Source organism: Manacus candei, unplaced genomic scaffold (assembly GCF_025592945.1).
Source record: "Manacus candei isolate 608988 ecotype Guabito, Panama unplaced genomic scaffold, ASM2559294v1 h1tg000050l, whole genome shotgun sequence".
In the NCBI taxonomy this organism is placed as follows: Eukaryota; Metazoa; Chordata; class Aves; order Passeriformes; family Pipridae; genus Manacus; species Manacus candei.
Window position 1 is genome coordinate 16,587,106 of NW_026138098.1, and position 23,224 is coordinate 16,610,329.

Below are 23,224 nucleotides of genomic sequence, written 5' to 3' on the forward strand. Positions count from 1 at the left end.
CTAGACTTCTCTTACCTCCACTCTTGTCTACTAGTCCCACTTTCCGTGCCCCTCTCATTTATTTGTCCAATCTGCACTTAACCATCCCCAGCAGTTCCACTAGTCAGCCCCTCTCTCCATCCTTGAGCGAGATAGCAGTTCCCCACAGCTACCAACAGAATACTCCCATGATGTCCTCTGCCAGCTCTCTTGTCCCAGGCTCTTCCTCCCTTTGTTAGATACTTACTTCCTACTCCTTAAGAAATATGCCTTTTTTTTCATCTGCCCTCTTCCTCTTCTCTATGGTTTCCAGATTCCTTCACTTGTAAATCATCATTTCAGCAAAGAATTATTTCCCTCATTCTGGTCACGTTATTGTTCTTTAGGTATTCAAATAGGCATAAGGTACATTTGTTCTTTTCTGCCTCCCTCTTCTACCCCAGTTGTGTGACAGCAGAAGATTCTCAAAAGCACAGGAGGAGAAGATTCCCCTTCTCCTTTCAACATCTAGTCTGACCGACTCCTGAGCCCTGAAATTTGTCCTGCAGCACACTCACTCTGCACAGAAAGCACATGTGCAGTAAGGTCACGCTCACATTGAAGAGATGCTCCGAAGTCTGAGAGATTTTAGCAGCTAAAGACACAATTATTTCTACCCTCATAAATTGATATTTTTCAGGGGGTCTGCTAATTTGCATAAAGTTTCATATTTCTCCATAGGGGAAAAGAAATATATACAGCAGATAAAAGCCATCCCCTTAACACATTTCCAGATCTAGCTTGAAATCATTATTTAAAGCATTCTATATAAAATGTCCCAATAATCTAGCGAGGTAGAATAATTTTGACAGGCTTTTCCTCAGAAGAGTTGAGCTACTTTGAGTAAGAATCTTCTTAAAAACTGTTTCAGGCCAAGGGAAACCACTCCACATAGAAAGGCCTGAAATGACATTTCTGTCTGAACAGGAAGAGTTGCATGCACTTACGAAATAATTTTCAAAGGGAACCAAAGACATTAACAGAACAATCACCTCTTTTTCAGTCACATTTACTTCAGAGTTGTAAGAGATACCTAAGAATTTTTGTTTCCATTAGGTCATTTGCTTTTTTTATGTTTGTGTTTAACTTACCGAACATTTTCTGGTCTCAATTTATCCAGTACCATCTCTATTAAATCAGGTCTGAATTCTTCAAGCAAATATTCAGCAGCCAATACTTCTTCTATTGGATAGTACTAAAAAACAAAGCCCAGAAACACGTAGATGAATAAACAAAACTAAGCATGAAAAAACTACAGTTCAGTAAAGAAAACAAAAGCATATACTTTTGGTCACAAAATCTGTATTACCTCTGTAACTTCAAATTAGAAGTGTGTAGATGTTTTAAAATCTTTCTCTTAAAACTAAACAAGAGGGAGTAACATTCTATCTATGCAATCATACTTCTCATGTATTAGGCAATTTTATATACTGCAGATTTACCATTCTTTTCTCTTGAAATATTTTATGTCTCAATATAAAAAGTCACCCACCTTTAAATAGTATTTTGAGTAAAGTAAAAAATAACGTGGTAAATGCTGACCCCTGCAGGATATTTTTAAAGATAAAAGAATACCAAGTACTCTACTAGACTGAATTTGGGGAAAAAAATGCAAGTAAGCAAAAACAAACAAAAGAAAGAAACAAAAAAACCACCCCATAAAAATCTCCCAAATAACCACTAAGTTCTTTCAGGATTCTCAAATAATTCAATTCTTATTTACAGTAATTTAAAGGTTAAGTATATTTCAATATCTAAAAGCATAACACAGATTTAAACACTTTCAATTCCAACATTCTTTATTTAGGATCAAGCTGAAAATCTCTTAAGGTACGCGACAACTTAAGAAAAAAAAGTTTAAACTTGTCTGAAAATGATTAGTGTGGTTGATAGGAAAACTTTCTTGATAAACACCTGGGAGGGAAAATTACCAGATGACACTGAGTACTTGCAGTCTGCCAGGCAGTTGTAATTTTTTTGACCGAAATTATTACAAAATTACTTTCTGAATTACATACATTATACAAAAAAATTACTGTGGAATGACTTCCAGAACACTGAGTAACTCATAAAAGTATTCTGGAAAAGAGAAAGAGCTGCAGGGCTGGAAACCAAGGACAATGAATCAAACCTGTGTTAAAAAAAATTCAAATGTAAATGCTAAATATCCAGAATTTGATGCTCATTTAACTACTAAAAGCAGAATGAGAATTACCATTCACACTGCAAAGCACAGCAAAAGAAAGGCAGTGAAAAAAAAGTCCTGAATCACTACCATACTCTTTGGAACACTTGTGGCAACTTCCTGGCCTGATTTTTGAAGCAATTGTGATCAGAAACGATCCAACAAATACAAAACCACTGAAAGACTGTTTCAGAAGTTAGAAGTCCATTTGTTACATAGATTTTAGGCATTTGACTGAACAAAAGCAAGAGACAGCAGCCCAAACACGAATTCTTTAAACGACCATTTAAATTATTTCAGTTCATTCTAATGTTTTTTAGTAAACAAAGAAAATTCTAAAATTAAAGATCACTATTTTAGACTTTACAAATTAAAGGTCTAGGACCATTAATAGGAATTCCTGCAAAGAAACCAAAAGTTTCTCTGAATAAATGCAGACATTAGCTATGCAATGAAGAACGGCTGCAATCTATAAAAGTTACATAATTTCACCAGACAAAAAGAACCCAGTAAACCCACTTAAATGTTCCATTAGTGCAGAATGAGGGAACTGAATTCTGCAAGAAGTATAAAGACCAAGTAAAAGTTACATGATGGTTTTTTCAGTACCAACACATAATCACATCAGTAAAGTCAAACATTTGTAATTTGTAATCTTAATACAAATATTTCTGCTTACTGCAGTATTTCAACATTGTTAACTATGGAACATAGTGCTCATGTTAATGATAAAATACTACTTCTCTATTTTCCCTAATATTTCCTATTTAGCTACAGGTAGACACAGAATAACAAGCTACCTAAGTCTTAAGAAACACTGAAACAGATCAAATAGCAACTCCAGTTACTGTATAAGCAGTTCTACCACGTATAGAAGTATAAAACAGTAGAGCAAACAGAATGTGACCTATTGACTGCCAAAACTAAGATGTATGCAGCATGGTATTAGCTTCCTAAGCACAGGAAGTGCAGAGGACTTTTGCAGATGCCTGTATTTATTAAGATTATAGTCAAACACACAGCTAAATGATTATTAAAAAAACCAACAACCAAACAGAAATGCCCCCCCTCCACTTACATGCAACATTCCTCCAAGCTTTGATGTATAACCTCGTGGTCGCTCTTTATCTTTAAATCTGAATGCCACAGCATTTAGATCCTAGAAAACAATGTATGAATGACTGAAGAGCATAAATTAAAGCCTATTTTAAGAATAATTATTTGCTACTTAATTCCTTTTTATAATGAAAGAAAACAAAGTACTTTTGTTGTATCCACATTATAGCAGTTAGACAGGTACCTAACACAAGTTTTCAGTAACACTCAAGTTGCATAAAACTCACAAGCCATTTGGGATAGTATCACAACGTGAAGTGTTAGACAAGTCTTGTAAGTCCTGTTCATAGTAAGAGATCTATCCCATATCTCATGTATTTAAATTTCCTGATAACTTGAAAACACACCAGCTCTGACACAACCATAGTGTTGCAGTGCAATGTTTGTCGTATGTTAACGAACTGAAGTCTTTCCCTCTTCCTTTTTTCGTCCTTTTGTTCAGCCAGCCAATAGGTAAGTTTAGAGATAGAAAGAGTGTGTTTCTTTATGCTGTCTTAGCCACAGAAATAGAACACATCATTCTTAGGATACAATGCCAAGGGTGAATTAAAGAAATCTAAGACTATACAGTCAGTGAAAAGTACAGTCCATCCTTCCAAGAAACCATGCAGAGAGTCTGATTAATTCAACAGTTCAGCTGAAAATAAACTCTAAAGATTCTTTTCATACTAGTTTGCCAGCTCTCTGACTCACCCCACAGTCTCAGGAGTGCTGGGGCTGATACAAGAGGAGCAAGGGAAAGACACAGGGATGAGATAGAAGGATGGAACTACCTCTTTCAAATCTTCTATTTGCTTACTCTGTAAAGTGAAAAAAATCCATTGGGATTTTTAGCAGAGTATAAAGAGACTTGAGACTATTTTTATAGGTGTACAGTGTCAAAGTGTAAGAAACAAAGCTAACCCAGCTGCAGAATTTCTGCTCCTAGAAGAGACTCAACAGTTTTCATAAAAAAAAAAGCTAAGGTGGAACAAGAAACTTTCATCCAAGCACATATAGTGAACCAATGAGACTATACACATAAATAAAAGTGGGTTTATTTCACACTGACACTGAGAAGTACAATGCTATCTAATTCTAACAGGATACTTTATATTTTTGCCCTGTGCACACAGAACCATTCAGACTTGTAAGAAGCATGAACAGTTCAGCAAAGACTGAAGTGTACAGCCAGAGTACTCCATGAACAGCCTTTAGTTCACTTTTCAAAAACATGAGGGAACAAACAGCAAATGTCCTATTGCCTTTACAATCTCATCTATAGAATTTGACACGTGAAAGAAGAGAGGGGTAGAATAACAGCCATTTCAATTTCCAATTCAATGTTACCCCTCAGAGAAAATGTTTCCTCCCCTCCTCCTTTAGTGAGGACTAAGGAAGGTTATGCAAAATCCTTGTGGAAAGAGCAAGATCCTTCTTCCTTCACCTCCATTATGCTATCATAACCCACAGCTCTGTAAGAGTTTTTCATACCTATGTTAAGACAGCATATTCTGAATGTATTCGTCATTTGTGTCATGTTACATCTTCAAAATCAATAAACTTAACTACCATGTGATTATTAAAGGCTACTTACACAGTCAAGTAATCTGTTTCTACTTATAATAAAAAAAAATTTTTGTAAAAATACAACCCTTGCACATATCAAGTCTCAATTACTTACCTTGCACTCTTGGAAAACCCATTCTTGAGGTCCTTCTGTACGTAGTTTTTGAATATATTGAAACATGTGCAAAATAATATCTTCAACATGCACTGGAAAGAAAAAAAAAATCCTTAAAAATCCACTTAGTTCTTCACAAAGAAGGAATTCTGATGAACACAAATATGGTTTCTATGATTTTATTTTTCATTACACTCTGATACATCAAGAAATTTAAGGACACATCAAGATATTTAAGGACATCTGCAATCCCACCAGCCAAGTTAAACCAGGTTTTCTCAGACATGAATTTAAGTGTTTATGTCCCCAACTAATTCCAAGAACTGCACTGAACATGTCTTCACATGAAGATATTGATTTATAATATAATTTAACTTGGGTCTGAATAGTATGAATAAGTAGCACACAACAGGTATTAACAGCTTTTACAGAAATTTATTTGAAGTATCTAATATAATCTCAAATAAATTGATTTCTTAGGTGACCTGTGTTAGCATAGTGTGTCAGCATAGTGGGAGGATCTAAACAAAGAAGAGTAACCAGTTAAAATAAATTGGCTTTCAAGCTATAATTACAATTAGTCTCTTCGGATACAAACACAAACCCATCGGATCAGGAATAACATGGAATGAAGGCACATTGCTTCACTTACAAAGTCCTTCCTCTGTCAAGTCCACATTAATGATGAAAAACATGAAACCTCTAGCACCTTCCTTCTGGCCTCCAACAAGAGTATTTACCCATCCTATAACATCAGAAAGAAACTTTATTACATAAACAAATGTGTAACAATTTATGCAACTTTTTGTATGCTTCAGCAACATAACTTTTTTTAAACATATTTTGATTAATTTACATGTGCTCCTTCTCTTCCTTAACACTTACAGCAACAGTGCAAGTTAAATATAAACACAAGTCAGAACTATCTGATTTTGTACTCAGAGTGATATGACAAACTCAAGATCATTTGATTACTAGGTAATTTATTTCTGCTTGGAACAGAGTGATATAAGGAAAAATAGCAAAAGATACCTTGCAGTCTTCCAGACATTAAGGGAGTTGACGAAGTAGTCCCAAAGTCAGTGACAGAATAGAAACAATTATGTCAAAGTTCATATAACTATCTAAACAGGGCAGATAAAGGGGACTGCAAGAAATCATAGCTTCAGCAGTCTGAGTGCTTATTAGCTATTTATGTTTACCTGCCACAGAAATAAAAATAAAAAGCCAAATCACTTACAATTCAAATTACTCAAGTAGTTGAAGGCTTTAACATACAGAGGTCAATTTTAAGTGAAACTCAGCTAAACTTGAAAGAAATGTGTGATCAAATATTTTTTTAATTGTTTAACTTCAAAGGACTTACCTTTGGCTTTAAGCTCTGATAGAAGACTCCCTGGGCCTTCATGCCCAATCAGATGACCAAGGTAATGGCCAGGGTTTGATTTATAGTACTTCTGAAGGTCTGGTATAGGAAATGTGACATAAAGATTTCTAATATCCTTAATGGGTACCACCTTGTAAAGTTGCTGAGGGGGAAAAACAAACAAAGAGACCCATAAACAAAGGGAAACTCATTTATTTTATTCCTCTCAGGAGCACATATTGTGTTCCCTTCACATACATACACGTTATTTCCAATGTACCTCTGAAATCTCAAGAGTAAAGATATCCAAAACTTAGGGCAATGTGTAGCCATTCATAAGGCAAACAAAAAGAAAACTAACTATCTCTCAGTTGCTTACAGCTGTAACCAAATGTACAACCTTTACTACAAACTATTCAGAACTACACTCGGCATGGAAAAGTGGGTGGAAAATCAATAAACGAACATGGAACTTGACAGGGACACGGATAAAAAAGTAGTGAAGTGTATAATGTTTATTGAAACATAAAAAATATCATTTAAGGTATACACTCCTGATGGACAATGTATATATACTTACCCGGAGATGCTCTTCTTGGAAAGGATGTTCAGGAAACTCTGGTATAGGGACATTTTTATTCTCTACTTCTGAAAATAACTTTACCACTAAGCAAGTCAGCTCATCCAGAGATTCTAGAATAAAGAAACATTAGAAAAAACCACAGACATTATCTGAAGACTCTGGCAAACTTGGGGTTTGAATATTTTTCGGGAGAGACATGAATTACACAGAAAAGTAGTTTCAATGGTGTCATGATAGTTAATTTCAGAAGGCAAATCTATATTCATACTTAAATTTTGAACTATAACATGCTAGAAACACCATGTTTATTAAAGGAAGGCTTCAATCATTATTAAAATTAATCCTGCAACCTAAAATAAATTTTATTTTTTACTGATAAATCTAAGCTAGAACCAAAGAAAAGATACACCAGCTATTGAACATTTACAAAAACAAACATTCCACAAAAAGCTTAAGGGACATGGAATTACAGCTGCAAATCTTCTAGACTGAAAACATCTTTGCCAAACTCGAATTTTCTTAAGCCTCAGCTCACATCCAGTATTTCAGATACACAGGGAGTCAGGTCATCTGTCCTCAAGCCCCCAAAACAGACACATCTGTGACCTGTTTAAGCACTTCTACTTTTACATCCATTCTAGTTTCAGTCTCTGACTGTAGTACTCTGCAAAAATGAGCAGCAGACCTTCTGCAGAAAGAATTTCATGTTGTGCATTAATTCACCTAAACCGACCTGTACCATTTCTGTTAAAATGCTGCCTTCAAAACTGCTGTGTGCCTCAAGAAATGCATTTTGGAGTACTTCTCAAAGTGTGAATAAGATAAAAAAGACTCATCTGTCAATTTTTTAGCACACGCCTTTCAAGGGTGGGCGTTGGGAGAAAAAAACGTGCATTTCTTGGACGTCTCAAAGCAATGGATCTCAAAGGATGTCTCAACCTTAATCCTTGACAGATTTCAAAAGCAGTTATCAACTGGTTATCAAAACAATCCCAGTTAGATTGAGAAAGCAGAATCTTTCCTAAACAAAATACATGTGCTCCTACACTAAGAGAACTGTTCAGGGCAAAAAAAACAACAAAACAATGCAAACCAAGATGGTTCACTGTATACCAAAATTTTGTGAACTGCATGTTATTCTATTACAAACCTCTATTTTTTATTCACATCACCAAAATACACATTCATTTAAGCTTTACAACTACAGTGATGGTTTCCTTTAGTATAGATACCCAGTTGCCAGGGTGATTCTTACTGAAAGCTTCCATTTAAAATTACTCAGTGAATTCTGCTTTTGATTAGATAAAGAATTAATTTTATTCCACTCATATCCACCATCCGAGCATTACTGTAAAACACCACATAAATACCAGTCTGTCAGCATATTTTCAAAAAGCAAACCATTCTCAATGCACTGTTATTAAGCTTTTAACAAATATATGCAAAATATCATCTTGCGTAGAATGTTTTAAGCAGTTGGAACCTTCATTTTCTTCTAATATATATGTAAAGACTTACTTAACCAACAGAACAAAACTCACCTCTTCCTAAGACACAAATAGCCATTAAATTTGACGAATAATAAGTAGAATGGAACTTCAGTAGCTCTTGCCTGACATCTATTCCTTCTTTGGTTGGTCTAGTTTCCAGAGTAAGTTTGTTCCCTGTAGCATAAAAACAGTTAAGCATATTTGACATCTATGAACTCACAGATTGAAAATAAATATATTAATTAATTCATCTGCTTTCCTTGGGACGGATATCAATTTTTTAAATAATTTCTATGCATAATAAGTAAACTGGATCAGTATGGTGTTATATTTTAAATATTTTGTCTATATTCCTCATCATCTGCAGACAAATTAAATTGTGAAGATACCCTACTGTGTTTATTCCCACAGCATCAACATATAGGTTAAAATAAAATAACACAGAGCTGAAGCTTTAATTCGTAACTGTGCTGTTACAGTATCTGGAGTACATTAAGAAGCAACAGTCAGAAGACACCCTGTAGATGTAGGAAAACAGACACTAGACAGTGCAGAAGTGCCTGGGAAACCACTTGATGCTGTTGAGGGCACTGATGGAGAAGAATTGCCATCACAGGCATTAATTCAGGGAGATCAGTGATGGGTATTTGGGGTACACTTTAACAAGAAAACTGGAAGACTAAGGTGTATTTGTTTCTATGGACAGACAAAGAGCAACAGAAAGTTTGCTGACAAAACAAGCTGCACAGCAACCAAGAGTGACCTGAAGCATCAAATGGAGGCATTCCTATACTGTGCTGCATTAACAACATCTTAGCTGATCAAAAGGAAACAATAAGGATACCAAATGCAACTGTCATGAAAAACATGTCACAGATGTCATCTCTTCGGGTAAATAAAAACCATCAAAGCTGGGCTCTACTTCTGCCAGGTCATATCTACAGGAAGGCTATGTGCTATCACTCAATCTCAGAATCAGAGCCTAATCTAAGGAGAGTTGAATATGACTACTGCTGTTGAATTTGAGCACTCTTTGGATACTCTCCCCATGAAAACGTTTCTCTTATGTCAGCTAAATAACCTTCTTAAAATGGGGAAAACTATTTCATATCTTCAGTAGCAGAGATTAACAAATGTACATTAAACACTTGCCTATTAATTAGTATTTCCCAAGACTCTTTTTTTCAAATTTATTTGTTTGGAGAATGCAGTCATAGCTTTGCTTTCACAGACAGCTTCCCTTTACTGGTCAACAGAGCAATCAATATGTGCTCCCATAGCAGGTGGCTACCACACCCATAACTATGCCCCCCATCAGCAGGTGCAAAAATATTCTTGTCTTTCTGGAGACAGAGAAGGAAACTAGTCCCTTAAAGCCCATTATCTGCTCTCCCTGTCATCCTAACTGTCCCCAATATTTGAGTCAACTATTCACAGTACAAACTGACCCAGCCACAAAACACATTGATGCTCAGTGATTAAACAGTGCAGCTGTATTACTTTGACAGATTAAAAAATAAATTCATGTCAAAAGTAACTTCTATGGAAAAAAAACAAAAACACCCAACATTTAAACTTCTACCAAAGCATCAAACATTTGTGGTTTTGACTATAACTATGGTATCTCACTTTAATGCTTTTTAAATTCGGGTTTTGGGGTGTTTATTTTAAATTGCTACTAAGCATTCTGTGAATAATTAAGCCTGAACAAAAAAATACAGTCATAAGATTGGAATATGTGCAAGATCATTTTATCTATCCATCTCCTACTGTTGTGCTCTATGGTAAGATGTTGTTTCTATATTCCTACTCAGTAATTTTCCCTTCACTTTGCTGATCTTTCTGATTTGACCTAGTCACTGTCACCTAGTCTAAATGTTAGTTAACAAAAAGAGCATGTGGTTTACAACAATTTAAACAAAATTCATTCACTTTGTTATGTACGAAGACTTAACAGTACTAAATTATGACAAATCCAGTAACTGGAAAACAGCATTCACTGCAGTAATTATCAGAATCATAAAGGTTGCTTCATCACTCCAAGTCTTGGATCTCTCTGTTTCCTATGCTTTTGTCTAGCTCTGCTTGGTTTATGATGTGGAAAATGTGATAAAGCACCACGATAAATATGTATGGAGAGGAAAAAAAGGGAATTGTTTCAGTCTGTCTTTAGCAATTTTATATAAACAATACTACTATGTATGTTACACAGAACTCCAGTGAAAGATAATTATATTCTGACAAACCTGTTCCAAATTTACTGAAGGGATGATTGGGGTTTCCAGTAGCCTTCTCCAGTTGAAACAACCTCCAGGCATCATTCATCAGATTCTTCTCATGCTCAGAATCAACAGCATTCACTTCCCTGTCTTTGCAGCTTTCATCAAACAGAGGGCACAAGAAAAACTGGGCAAATCTAAAGAGAAAAACTTTAATTCAATCAAGAGTACTGTACATAAATGGTAACAGAAAAGTAATAAGCTTGGTATCTCCTGGAAACAACTGAATACATTCTTTTTTAATGCAGAACTTATAAATTCTGTAAGTTTTGACACTGATTCAATATCTTTATTTCTCAGTCTCTCAATTATGTATAAATGCAGACAACACATTCATCATACAAGGTACTAAAAGAATAAGGACCCTGCATCACAATTCTCACTGAAACTTTCTAGTGTTTTGAGGTTTAACTGCAGGAGGCTCTTAATCTCACAAATCAAGTATATCTTGTCAGACATCCAGGGAGAAGCCAAAGTAAACTCATTCTTTACCTCACTGACTACACACTTTTCAATTTCTGTCCTGTTCCCTTTACTAAAAGCATCCTAATATATTTCTAGACTTCACCCTGCTTTTGCTATCAATGCCTAAATTCATGATCATATTCTGTGACCCACATTTCCAAAAATACTCACTGTAAACACGACATTTAAATTTAAAAAATTCTGCTTCAGTGAAGAACTCTGCTAGCTGAAAAATAAATCTTAGCAAGACTTTTAAACTGAAAAAATCTGGTTATCAGTTTTAACAAAAGATAATGCTCTCAACCCTTTTTTTAATATCATAACAATAGAACTAGCAAAAAACTTTTACACTAATTCAAGTAAAACCTACAGGAGAAAAATGTAAATCTTAAAAAATGTGTTTACCTGTCTAGTGCACCTTCTAGATGTTCATGTGACACATCGAAGTAATAGTTGGTATGTTCACCACTCGTGAAAGCATTTGAGCTCCCAGCATGCTCACTTAGGAATTGGCTATACTCGTTCTCTTTTGGGTATTTCTTGGTTCCCAGGAACAACATATGCTCACAAAAATGACTAAGCCCAGCAATGTTGGGGGGATCAGACAAGGATCCTACAGAAAGAAAAATTTCATGTAACCATTCATAAAAATTAATACTAAAACGTTAAGTCTTTTAAGATGTTCTACATTACAGTTCATTGCTTCAGGTAATTATGTATCAATTCTGTAGCTGTAAGCAGGCACTTGAGTAACTACAGTCAACTAAACTTAATCTTAAAAAAAATTTTAAAAATTAGAATTAGTAATAATCAATTAGTAATAATCAACCTGCCTCTTCAAATCAGTTTGCACTTCCTTATACAGGCAACTTTTCAATTGAAGTCTGTGACTCATAATCTGTAAAGACCTGGCAGATCACACTGTTCTAAATTCTATACCTTGACTGTACTGTGTTAAAAGGCAGTGACTGCCAACCATAATTAAGGAGGTATTTATCCAGGACAAAAAATAACCCGTGATTGCTTGAACACAAGCACCTATGGATGACCAGCTAGTAGGTGTGAAGGCAAACAAATTATAAGACAATAATGATTTGTTAGAATGGAAGACAAAACCACGGAAGTTTGAGTCTGGCAGTCATGCTTTGGAGTGTGCAATGGGAGATCAGAGATGAAGGCAACAGATACATCTCCTCCAGTACACACACACAAACTGGACACAGCAGCTGGCTATTATTGCCATATACTTAAACAAAACCACATGCAGGATCCTCTGAACTAGGCAATGATTTGGGACTGCTATCTCCATAATAAAAAAGGTCAGAAGAAGTTACTCTATTACTTCTCCCCTAACACCAACAGCAGCAAGAGCTCCCAGCTACAAACTTGGTAAGAGTTTGTAGTTATGTGTGGGTGCATCATACTTTCCAAGCAAGTGAAAAACTACACAAGCTTGAGAAATACCTCAAATATAAGGAAAGGCTTGCTTTATTCCAAACAGTCAAAGTAACTGCCTTCCCCTTCTATTTCCAGTATTTGTTTGCACACAAGCATCATTGGAGTTAGGGAGAGCCTCTCCAACTTCTCCAGCATTATAGCATTTTCTCACCTCTACACATCAACAACTAAACATGAAAAAAGCAAGTCTGACATGACAGATGGAGCTGTCTAAAATAATTGCACCTACACCCGTCCCTTTCCTGCTTACAAAAGATCTTTCATAACACGAAACTTCATGGTTAAAAGCAATCTCTCTACTGACTGAGCTACACTTGAGTAAACACAGAGTACAGTAAGAGCATTTAGTTAGCTCTAATAATTTTCAACTTGATGTGTCAAAGAATTAAACTCCGAATTACAATAAAAGGCTAAGCTGCCAACTGCATACCACTCCTGTCAGTTTATTTGCAATCAAGATACCAGAACCTTACACATTTTTATTAATGACATAATGAACACAGCATGAATTAAATACCTATGTGGACATCAAGTGCTGCTGAAGACTTATCTGTGGTGGGGTCACTAATGAGAAGAGCTTTAATGCCATTTGCCAGTTCCAGTCCACGATATTCTCGTTTATCCTCAGGTGATTTGATAATTTCATTTGTTATTCTCTTAATAGCTGGATTGTTCATTTTGTTGTTTGTCTCCTTCTGAAACCTTGAAGAAAACAGAAGAAATTTCACTTATTAATTTTACTTAAGCCTTGCAACTATTTTAATATTATGTTAGACAGTACAGGGCAATACTGACATCAAGAAGTTCTATTCTGCAAAAAACTCACCTAGTTTGCCTAAAAGTATAGTTCAGATCCTGAAAGATATTGCTGTTAAAACAAAAAAAATCCTGAAGACCAAGAAACATAACAAAAATGTAGATCACATAACTGAATGCTTCAAGTATCATACTACTGGTAATTTAAAAAACTCCAAACTTAATACATGTCATTCCCTTATTCGATTATGATAAAATTAAATTAAATGAAGCATACACCGCTACCTCAAGTATACTTTCAAAACTTCAAGAAAGTATCTCAGGTGTCTGAATTGGTGGTTATATTATGAATGTTGTAACTTTGTGATTGCTAGATAAACAAAATTTTACTAACAGATTACTGGATTTGTACACTCAAGCAAGAAATGGTAACACTGTTTGCAATGTTGCCACTAAAATACAAACACACTGCAGAACTGTCATGATAAACAGGAATAGACCGTCTCACACGTTTAAACTTGTACTATTAGTTTAACAGATGCTATGAGACGCTTCTTTAATGACACAATTTTGAAATGCTAAGAAACTAAGTGTGATTCTGAAATCATAAACCGTGGTTATACATTTTTTTAAATGCCAAGTGAAGAGGTAAGACATTCAGACTAGGATATTTGTGGAGGTAGAGTAGAACCCCTTGACTGTGTGTTAAAAATAAAACAAAAACAACACACAAATAACAAACAGCAACACAAAACCGAAATAAAAACGTCCAAACAAACCACAAATACACACAAAAAGAGCACAAACCCCAGACGTGGGAAATCAGAAAGCTGCGCTCTGAGATCATTCATATGGTGGATTCCTGTATGTAACAGCCACTGAATTCTAACTGTTTTACAGGAAGGGTTTTAGAACAGGGTCTGTTCTATAAATATATAGTACCAACAAAACTCAATCTTTTCCTGTGGTGAAACATTGCTTGGTGTATTGCTGCACAATTTACTACATGGGCTTCGTTAGTCGTCACTGAATTCATTTCACTTAATAAACCAGCTCCAAGTCCCACTCCCCACCACAATACATACACACAGGCATGAGAAATTTGTTTGTATCACATAGATAAGATGGAGTTTCACAGCATTTCTTTTCCATTTTCAGGCTGTACGATTCAAGGAACTTCCTCCAAGTTTTAAAACTATGTACAAGCTTAAGGCCCTAGGGGATGTACAACGTGAAGGACTGCAAAGTTCTCAACATACAGATTGTTTCAAGGTACTCACTTATGACATTTTAATCAACTCTCTAGCTAGCAAACCAACTGCATACTCAGTGTTACAGATACGTGACAAAAAACTCTGAAAAAGAAAATCTGATTATATATTTTACTTACAGTTTAAAATTACACATGAAAGGGAGTCAGCTAATAAAATCTCCTTCCTAAAATACTGTTATCATTCTCAAAAAGAGAAGCAATTCTGAAAGCTACTGTCCCTCCAGATCATCTCCTTCAAATTTATTCATGTGACTCCATGGTATAAAAACAACAGCCAACTTGAAGCCAGCAGAAGCAGTGCCATCACTGTTGGTGTTAGATATCATAATGAGGCTAATAAAGAGCTTATTATTAACAGCATTTTAAGGATAGAAAGTTTGTGAACATAATTTCTACGGCAGAATCAATGAAAACGAGTGTTTCACAAACACTAAATCAAGCTTTTACTTGTAGCAGAGTGAAAGTTTGTTTAAGACTCGATTTATGTTTGCAGAAGGAGATATATATATATATACATATATATATATATATACACACATATGTAAACTGGAGAAGACATTATTGCAAAAAAACCCGAAGTAGTAAAGTAAGCATTACACCTCTGAAAGAAGTAAAAATATTACTTTGGAACTTTTAAATATGCTTAAATTATAACACGTCCTAATATGAAAAAAATTAAAATACAAACAGGAATTATAATCCAAAAAGAAAATAGAAGCACTCATCTTAGAAAGCATCAATGAATAATAAGAATCTGAATGTCTCTAATCAAAATCCATAAAGATTATGAAGTAACTTTTTACAGTTCAATATAAGTGCAGTTCAATTCATTTTAGAAGGAAATAGTTCCACTAGTAAAACATGGTTCCTGCACTGTGAATTACTTTTAAAAAAAAAGTGCAGCCAAATGTAATCACTAAACAATAACTGAAATGCTGAATTTAAATTTATATATCTACACTCTCATTTAAACCTTCATTTATCCACTGGTTTCACCCTCTACTCAGGCTAATCCTGCTTGGAACATCTATGGGCTTCCGTCCTCCAAAAAATGCAGATACCACTGAAATCCAAAGACAACTCCAAGTACTGCACATCTCTGTTTCTCTGCATCAACAGCACTGATACAAACAATGCTAACAATTAAAAAATGCCTCCATGTTCAAAGTTTAGAGTATTAAGTAGAAATACTCTACTCAACTTTAGATACTATGTAAAATTTATGAAGTGAGAATAGATACTGCTTTTCATATATGAAAATCAGTAACTATGTTCCTAATTGTTTTTCACTTGCACACAAGTGATTTGCACACAAGTTGGACTGACAAATATAAGTATGCAGGAGAACAAGGAGGTCTCTGAATCTCCTGATTTCACATCTGCTAAGGAAGACATCTTGGTTTTCAGCTAGATTATTCTGTCTCATTAAGATACTAGTTGCTTATTGTAAGACACATACACACTATAAGCTGCTCAAGTTGTGGGTTTTTTTTAAATGTTATACAATTTCCTCGTCATCTGATATCTCCTTGTTATTTCTACACCATATCATTAAGTCATAGAACTTTACTGTTTGTTCAGATGACTCATCTTTCCAATGTGATTCATCAAATTACGCAGCTTCTCTGAAACCTTACGAGATTGCAATTGATGTCTTGTGAAGCTGTACACCTCCACTTCATGTTATTATCGTTCCCTACTTCTGTCTCCTTCATAGGCTACCTCCAGCTTGGTAGTCAAATTTCAGTGAAGGAAAAAGGTACAATCTTCAAAAGGACAAAACCAGTAATTAAGCCTTCAAACCAAGGACTTAAACTTGCATGTCAATCTTCATTGTTATGTCAAGGGGCATTGTGAACACAACATAGTCTCTAACTTCAAAAGGGTTTGCATGACTAATTTTGTTGCAAACTGAATTAATAGTGCCAGACAATTTGTATCAAAGCAAGAGCAGATCAACTATGCCATACTCCTGGAAGGCACTACCTCAGAAGAACAAGACCAACACCTTCCTGCTCAAGTACTGTTCTTCCTGGTGCCATGTTACTACAATATAAAAGTGAGGAAACTTCACTTTAGAGAGAGAGAGAGAGTTTTTGTACCATTGCTTTTTCTTATGGAGTAAACTGTAAGACCTAATATTAAACATTCCCTCATATGACTGTTTTCCTGTGCAGCTTTTAAGTTCTCTAAGTGCAATTGCTTTAGAGGAATACCACATTCCATTCTTTCAGACCAGAATCTTAAAACTCTACAAACCACTTTTTGACAACAGAACTGCTTTTAACCACAGGCAAAAAAAAAAAAAAAGTGATAAAACCAGAAAGAATTCTGTATTTCTCATTATTTTTTAGAAGTAGGTTAATTTCTAAGGTCATGTTCAGACACTGCCCTGAAGTACATGTGCTGTATCTACTTGCTCTGCTTGTCACTACAGTGAGCACCAGCTGCTGCAAAGCAATTCATCCATAAAGGAGATGCCATGCTTATTGCAAAGCTAATATCCTAACATAAACATTTAAATGTTTAAATAAAAATATTTAAAAGATACATTGTCATACTACTTTCACAAAACAAGCAACACTGAAAGATCCAAATAAGCAAGGACAGCAGGAACAAATACAAAGCATTACTGTGACACTGGAAATTCTTCCACTGGCTCAAAAATTACACTTGGCAAGATAACCAACGTCGAAAGAAAAAAAAAAGAATGGGAATGCCTGAACTCAGAGCAGTGTCTCTATTCAATTAATAGGAAATATTCTTCCTTCTCCTCAAAATTATTTCACTTGTACAAGAAAAGTATCAGTTAAAACCAATGCTGAAATTTCAATTATAGCACTTTGAAGTGAAATTATATTCTGTTCCTGGAGGTTCCATTTTTGTAATCATTTCCAGGCAGGCAGTCCCTTGGAACCAGTAAGGCTCTCTGGGGATGCCAGGTTTCACCTGCAAACACAGCATTACAGAGTGGGATTAAGTGATGTATGATTCTACCTCACTATTTTCATCTCTCAAAGTTATTTTAGTAAACTTACTTTAATTAAAAATTAGCCAATGTAATCAAATCTAAGTTCAATGTTTGAACAATTAAAGGACCATATCTGAAAACCAATTAACAGAAACTCCTGAGGGTTGCTTCAATGCAAGAATGTGACTAGCTAATAAAAACATGACCCCCAAAGCAAAATCTCCGAAGCCTTTTTCAAGACTTTTTTGACATGACAGTCTGCATTTCTTTCCATTTATATCAGCTGCCTTACAATTTGGGTTTACCTGAAGATTTTATGCAACTCGATGCTTACCATTTACCAGAGTGAAGAGAAATCTTTGTTGAGTCAGAGCCTCTCTCTCTGTTCTGTCCTGCAGAGTTACCATTGGTAACATGTTCTCTGTCTTATTTACTAATCCATCTTGGTTACATGAAGATTTCTCCAGCTGCCAATGCATGGAGTGAAAGAAGTGCTGTGTGCTTTGGCAGGAGGCCTGGTGCTGCAGAACCACCAGCCAGAGTTTTCTCACCTCTCTTACAAGGATGGCAGCACTGAACTGAGCACTCTGGAGGAGTCCAGGAACTTCTTCAGCTGCTCATGGCTTTGCAACAAATCTGCACTCTTGCACAGGTCTTCACTCCTCCTCCTCTTTGTCTCTTGCACCTACTTCTGCTCATGATAGCAGTAGAATTTGATGGCACTGTGATATCCTTGTGTGTGTAACAATCATGTTACCAGTAAGACAATCAATAATCTACCTACTCTCTTAATTTCTCCATTCACTTGTATATTATAATTAAAAAACATATTTTTAAACTAAACCATATGCAGTAAAGTTTTTTCCCAAAATCGGACAAATGTTTTGAGTAGTTACCAAGAATGCAATACAAAAATGGAGCAGAAAAAGGATAATCTCAAGAAATTTCAAAAAAAGAAAACCCAACCAAAACCAACTAACCAACCAAAACAAAACAAAAAACCCTGAAAAAAACCACCACCAAAAAACCAAAACCCAAATCAACAAATTAGATCAATTCAGGCGAACATTACCAAAAAGGACTCTTCAGGAGACTCTCCATAACTCTTTCAGGTCACAGGTTCACCAGCAGACAAACCTAGCAATCCTTCTTTTACACATTTAGAGATTAAAATACTTCACATTATTCAACATCCATGAAGCATCAATCTTCTGTGAATTTACTTGTCATGAAGCTAGAGAATGTATGAGATCCCAACACGTTCCTGATACTGATCTAAATAATTCTAACTGCATACACAGGCAGACAGACTGCATAAGTAGATAAACTGCTTAAAATGTTAACATATTTTATCATTTTTAAACTCATCAGGAATTCAGCATACTACTTCATACACAAAGGCTCCAACTACAAAGACCCACAATGACTTAATCAGCGCTACCAAGTTATTAAGAGCAACTAATCATGCCAAATCAGGCAAGTTTGAAGATGATGAATATTTATAAGGTTTTGTTATGTAGTTTATTTTGAAGAAATTCTAAACTCACGCTACAATTAAAGCATTTTCAGAACCTCAGTCTGCAGCTTTTTGCCAAGTCTATAATTGATTCAGAAAATTCCCTCCTAATGATGGTGGCCAGGGCAGACACTTGCCTTGCTCTGGTTCTCAAAAGAATCCAGCTTCTACAACTTCTAGATCACAGCAGTAAAACTTGGTCTGCCACAGGCTTCACTGCCAACGTGACAGCAGAAACACTGCTGTGCAACACTGGTGTACAGGAATTACCAGTAGCACTAATGAGACAATACCACGTGTGAACTTGGCAAAAACAAGGGCCTGGTGGCTTCACATGTAAGATCAGGCAATTGGCCTGAGAAGTAAAATGATGTGTGCTTTCAACAGTCTTGTGTTAGTCAAACAAGATGGGATATACAATAAAGACACCATAAAGCTGATTTATTGCCCTAAATCTATGTTCATTAAGTTGACCAGTCCAGTTTCCAAAGCACCGGGTAAAAAAATCAAACAAAAAGGTAGGATTTTATACAATCTGATTCTACACACAGCAATAAAGGATAACAAGTCTTTTTAAAAATCTCTACATCACTTGAGCTTACTTTCCCTACCTCCTCGAAAATTGCCCCAAACAATTCATCCAAACACAACCTCCAAGGTAAACAAGCTTTAACCATGTTCACCAGAAATAAAACAATTAAAATTAGTCTTTTCCTAGCAATTCTTCACTTCAATTTTTTACAAGATTGCTGAAAACTAGGGAAATTCCAAAGGGGTTTTGAAGCCTTTGATTATTTGAAAGATTTGAGAATTTTTAAACTTAAGTAAAACTATCTGGTTACAATAGAATCTGGTTACAATCTAGAATCATCATAATATAGGATCTTCAGAATTTTCACAAATGTGGATTTTACAATTATTTTCATCAGTCTCAAACTGAGTGTTAAGAACAAGACTGACCAGACTAATTTCTGTGCTACATGACCAGCTGCTTGAAAATGTATTTTACACATTTGCTTCAGAAATGTACTCATTAATTCAGTTAATTGTTTTATGCCTTGTATACTTGCAAACCAGCGGGTTCTGAGTCTCTTCCTCCTTCCCTGACATTTTTCCTTCATCACTCTACAGTTGCAGGGTTTAGTCCACAACCCCAGTACAGTGGTGGTGTCTGGTGCATGACCCTGCACACACAGTGGGAAACATCAAACTGGATGCTATAGGAAAGACCTCTGTGCTTTATTCTAACAGTATCTTAATGTGTATTTCATAGATTTTATCTACAAGTAGCACATCAGATTGCCCAAAACTCTTTGTAAAGCCAACTCATTTAATACTTTATGCTACCATCTGTCTTATACCCTCAAAAAGAAAAACTTGTGAGATCTGAATTAAAAAAAACCAAGATGAGACTAAAACTTGTGCATAACACCAAGTAATACATAGAAAGATGAGAGAACTGGCAAGAAAATCTGATCTATCAACAAAAACAGAGAGCACTTCAGAATTCTGAATCATTAAAAGCACTGTAATCCCACAATAAAAGCAATTGCTTATCTGACACTAGAGCTCTGACATAATCCACAAACCCATAAAAACGAGCAGTTTACAGGAGTCAGGAGTGTGTTTCAACAAAGGAAGCTGAAATAGGCTGTTCACCTATTTGCTGGTTTAGTCTTTACAATTTTGGACAATTCAATTCTAGTTCTACTGCTAACCCTGTAAGTAAACTCTCAACTTTACAGCATTTTTTTCCATCTCAGTTGTTCAGGCAATGTGTAACTCATTCTAAAAACAAGTTGCAGAAGGTCAGACCTTAAGAGAAAGCAACTTTCAACAAGCTCCATCCAAAATCACCTTATTACATATACACAGTGCTATCTCATAAGCATATTTTATCAATTTAGGGATATCACAAAAACTGAAAACAAAGATGTGCATTGACAGACCCTGCACATGCAAATACAAAACCAGATGCAAAACCAACTAAAGCAATTTCTCTAGATTTTTATTACAAACTTTATGATTTCTATCTTGTTAAAAGATCAATATACCAAAATTATTATAAAAGGATCTAATACAATAGAATTAATATATAAAAAATATCAACTTAATATGCGATCTCTCAAATGGTCTGACAGTATTTTCAGTAAATCATTTCTACAGTAACCTGCAGTGAACCCTAGCTAGGGGCCTAATACCTTCCAGTTCAATGAAACACTGGAGGTACTAAACAACTTGTCCCTTCCCTCTTTCTTCTGGACCTAACAGGGTAGGGGAATCCTTCTGTATTCATGTGCAAAGTAAGTTATATGCTTGACAGTTTGATCAATTCCCGAAGGTACCATTTCATCCATGGGATTAACACACAGCTTTACACCGACTGAAGACAGAAAGGAAAAAGGGAGCAAAAAAGCATGCAAACACGGATACATGAATCCTTCACCTCTTTCCAACTAGAACAGATCACTTCAATGCCATACATGAGACAAAAAGCAGATAAGAAGTTCTAACTGTGAAATTATCTTGCTGCTTGACATGCAGATGAAGGTTAAAAATTTTATGAAAAGTTAAAGCTGAAAAAAGGTGAAAACATGAACAAAATACAGAAATGGAAACAGAACATGTAATTGAAAAAAAAATTCTTAATTTCCACATCTTAAAAAAATCATCACATGAAAGAACTATGCCTGCTCTCTTTTCATTATCATTTATGTAAATCCTAATTCACAATTAAAATTAAACAGATGATTAAATCACGCTTGTAGGCAGCTTGTAGAAAACATAACAGGCCTACTCACATACATAAAGTTAAGTCCAAATACTGCATATATTCACACGCTTCAAGAGGAGTAATCTAGAAGGAGAAACTACAGCCTGAGAAAAATCATTGGCTCCGAATATGCACTGTGGATTACCTTTACAATTCTGAAGCATAAATAGCAATAATGAACAATAACGGTGCATCCGAATTTTGACACGCAAGCACTGACAGTATGAGTCATCATAACTCACTTTTTTCCCCGGAAAGATGCTACTTTTGACGTAGCATCTTACTTGTGCAGTGTTAAAAATAGATTTGGCTACTAAGGTACAGTATTAATGAAAGAAAGAAAACAACTTGGCCTTTGTCCCTTATTCAGCTCTCTTCCTGGAAAAACTTTGCCGAGCTGTTACGCAGATTAATTTGCCCCTAAAAGCGAGTCATGCCAAGCCTCCCGCCCGCTCCTCCCTCGATCGAGGTTACTTCTCTCTCCCCACCGGAGCTGGTAACACTGGTAACACACACACAAAAACAAGCCCCGCACAAAGCCAGTGCCAGACGGCTCGTCACAAACTGAAGAGGCCGCTCCCAGCAACTTTGGGTGACTGATAACAGTTTCTTCTCAAAGAATTTAAACTTACTTTTTTTTTTCCTCTTCCACAATTAAGGCTTAGGAAGTCATGGCAAGCAACATGAAAATTCATGGGGTTTTTTCCAAGAAGGAAGGGAACAATAAAGCAAGCCCCCGGGCAAGGAAAGCCGCACGGCTGATGACCAAGCTTGCTTTGTCAAGGGAGGTGCAGCTGCAGACACCGGAGCGGCAGGGCAGGTCTCCGGGCAGGACACGGCAGGACACAGGGCAGGACTCCGGCCTCCCCGGCACACCCGGCCCCGCCGCCCCCAGCTCGGCTTCCCGCGAAGGCTCCGCCGCCAGTCCCCCTCCGTGGCCCGAGCCCCCTCGGCTCCCCGCCCGCCGCACAAGGTGCCCCCGCCCCACTGCCGCCTCTTACACAACCCTGCGGGGGCTCTGCGGCCTCCCGGCCCCGGGTCACACGGCGCCGGGTCCCGCGGCCCTGCCCCGGCCCCGCCGCACTCGCACCGTACCCGCAAGAGCTGCGCCGCCGGCCCGGAGGGAAGAAGCGCGGGGCCGGGGCGGCCCAGGGGCGCGCCCAGCCCAGCAGAGCCCGGCTCAGCACAGGGCACAGCCGCTGCCGCATAGCCCTGGCGGCCCCGCCGCCAGCACCGGCCTTGCCCCGCCGCCCGGCCCGGCTCCGGTCGCTCAGCACGCGCCGCTCCCCGGCGCCATGTTCTCCGCCCGCCT

The 23,224-nt window shown here is 36.6% G+C and overlaps 1 protein-coding gene across 7 annotated transcripts in view; it reads right to left on the reverse strand.

The window, feature by feature from the left end:
* IDE (insulin degrading enzyme) overlaps positions 1-23,224 on the reverse strand; it is a 58,782-nt gene that overhangs the window by 35,216 nt on the left and 342 nt on the right. For 2 of the 7 annotated variants that reach the window (XM_051800546.1, XM_051800544.1), the window contains exons 2-11: positions 13,141-13,325; positions 11,571-11,778; positions 10,668-10,837; positions 8,473-8,595; positions 6,929-7,041; positions 6,349-6,511; positions 5,635-5,727; positions 4,983-5,074; positions 3,282-3,362; positions 1,110-1,213 (exon numbers count right to left, since the gene is read on the reverse strand). In XM_051800546.1, the coding sequence (XP_051656506.1) occupies positions 1,110-1,213; positions 3,282-3,362; positions 4,983-5,074; positions 5,635-5,727; positions 6,349-6,511; positions 6,929-7,041; positions 8,473-8,595; positions 10,668-10,837; positions 11,571-11,778; positions 13,141-13,300 (1,307 nt within the window). In that variant the 5' untranslated portion in view covers positions 13,301-13,325. Of the gene's footprint in view, positions 1-1,109; positions 1,214-3,281; positions 3,363-4,982; positions 5,075-5,634; positions 5,728-6,348; positions 6,512-6,928; positions 7,042-8,472; positions 8,596-10,667; positions 10,838-11,570; positions 11,779-13,140; positions 13,326-13,449; positions 13,492-23,007; positions 23,223-23,224 lie in introns of those variants that run through there. The other 5 variants (XM_051800541.1, XM_051800540.1, XM_051800545.1 and 2 more) reach the window with 5 other exon arrangements.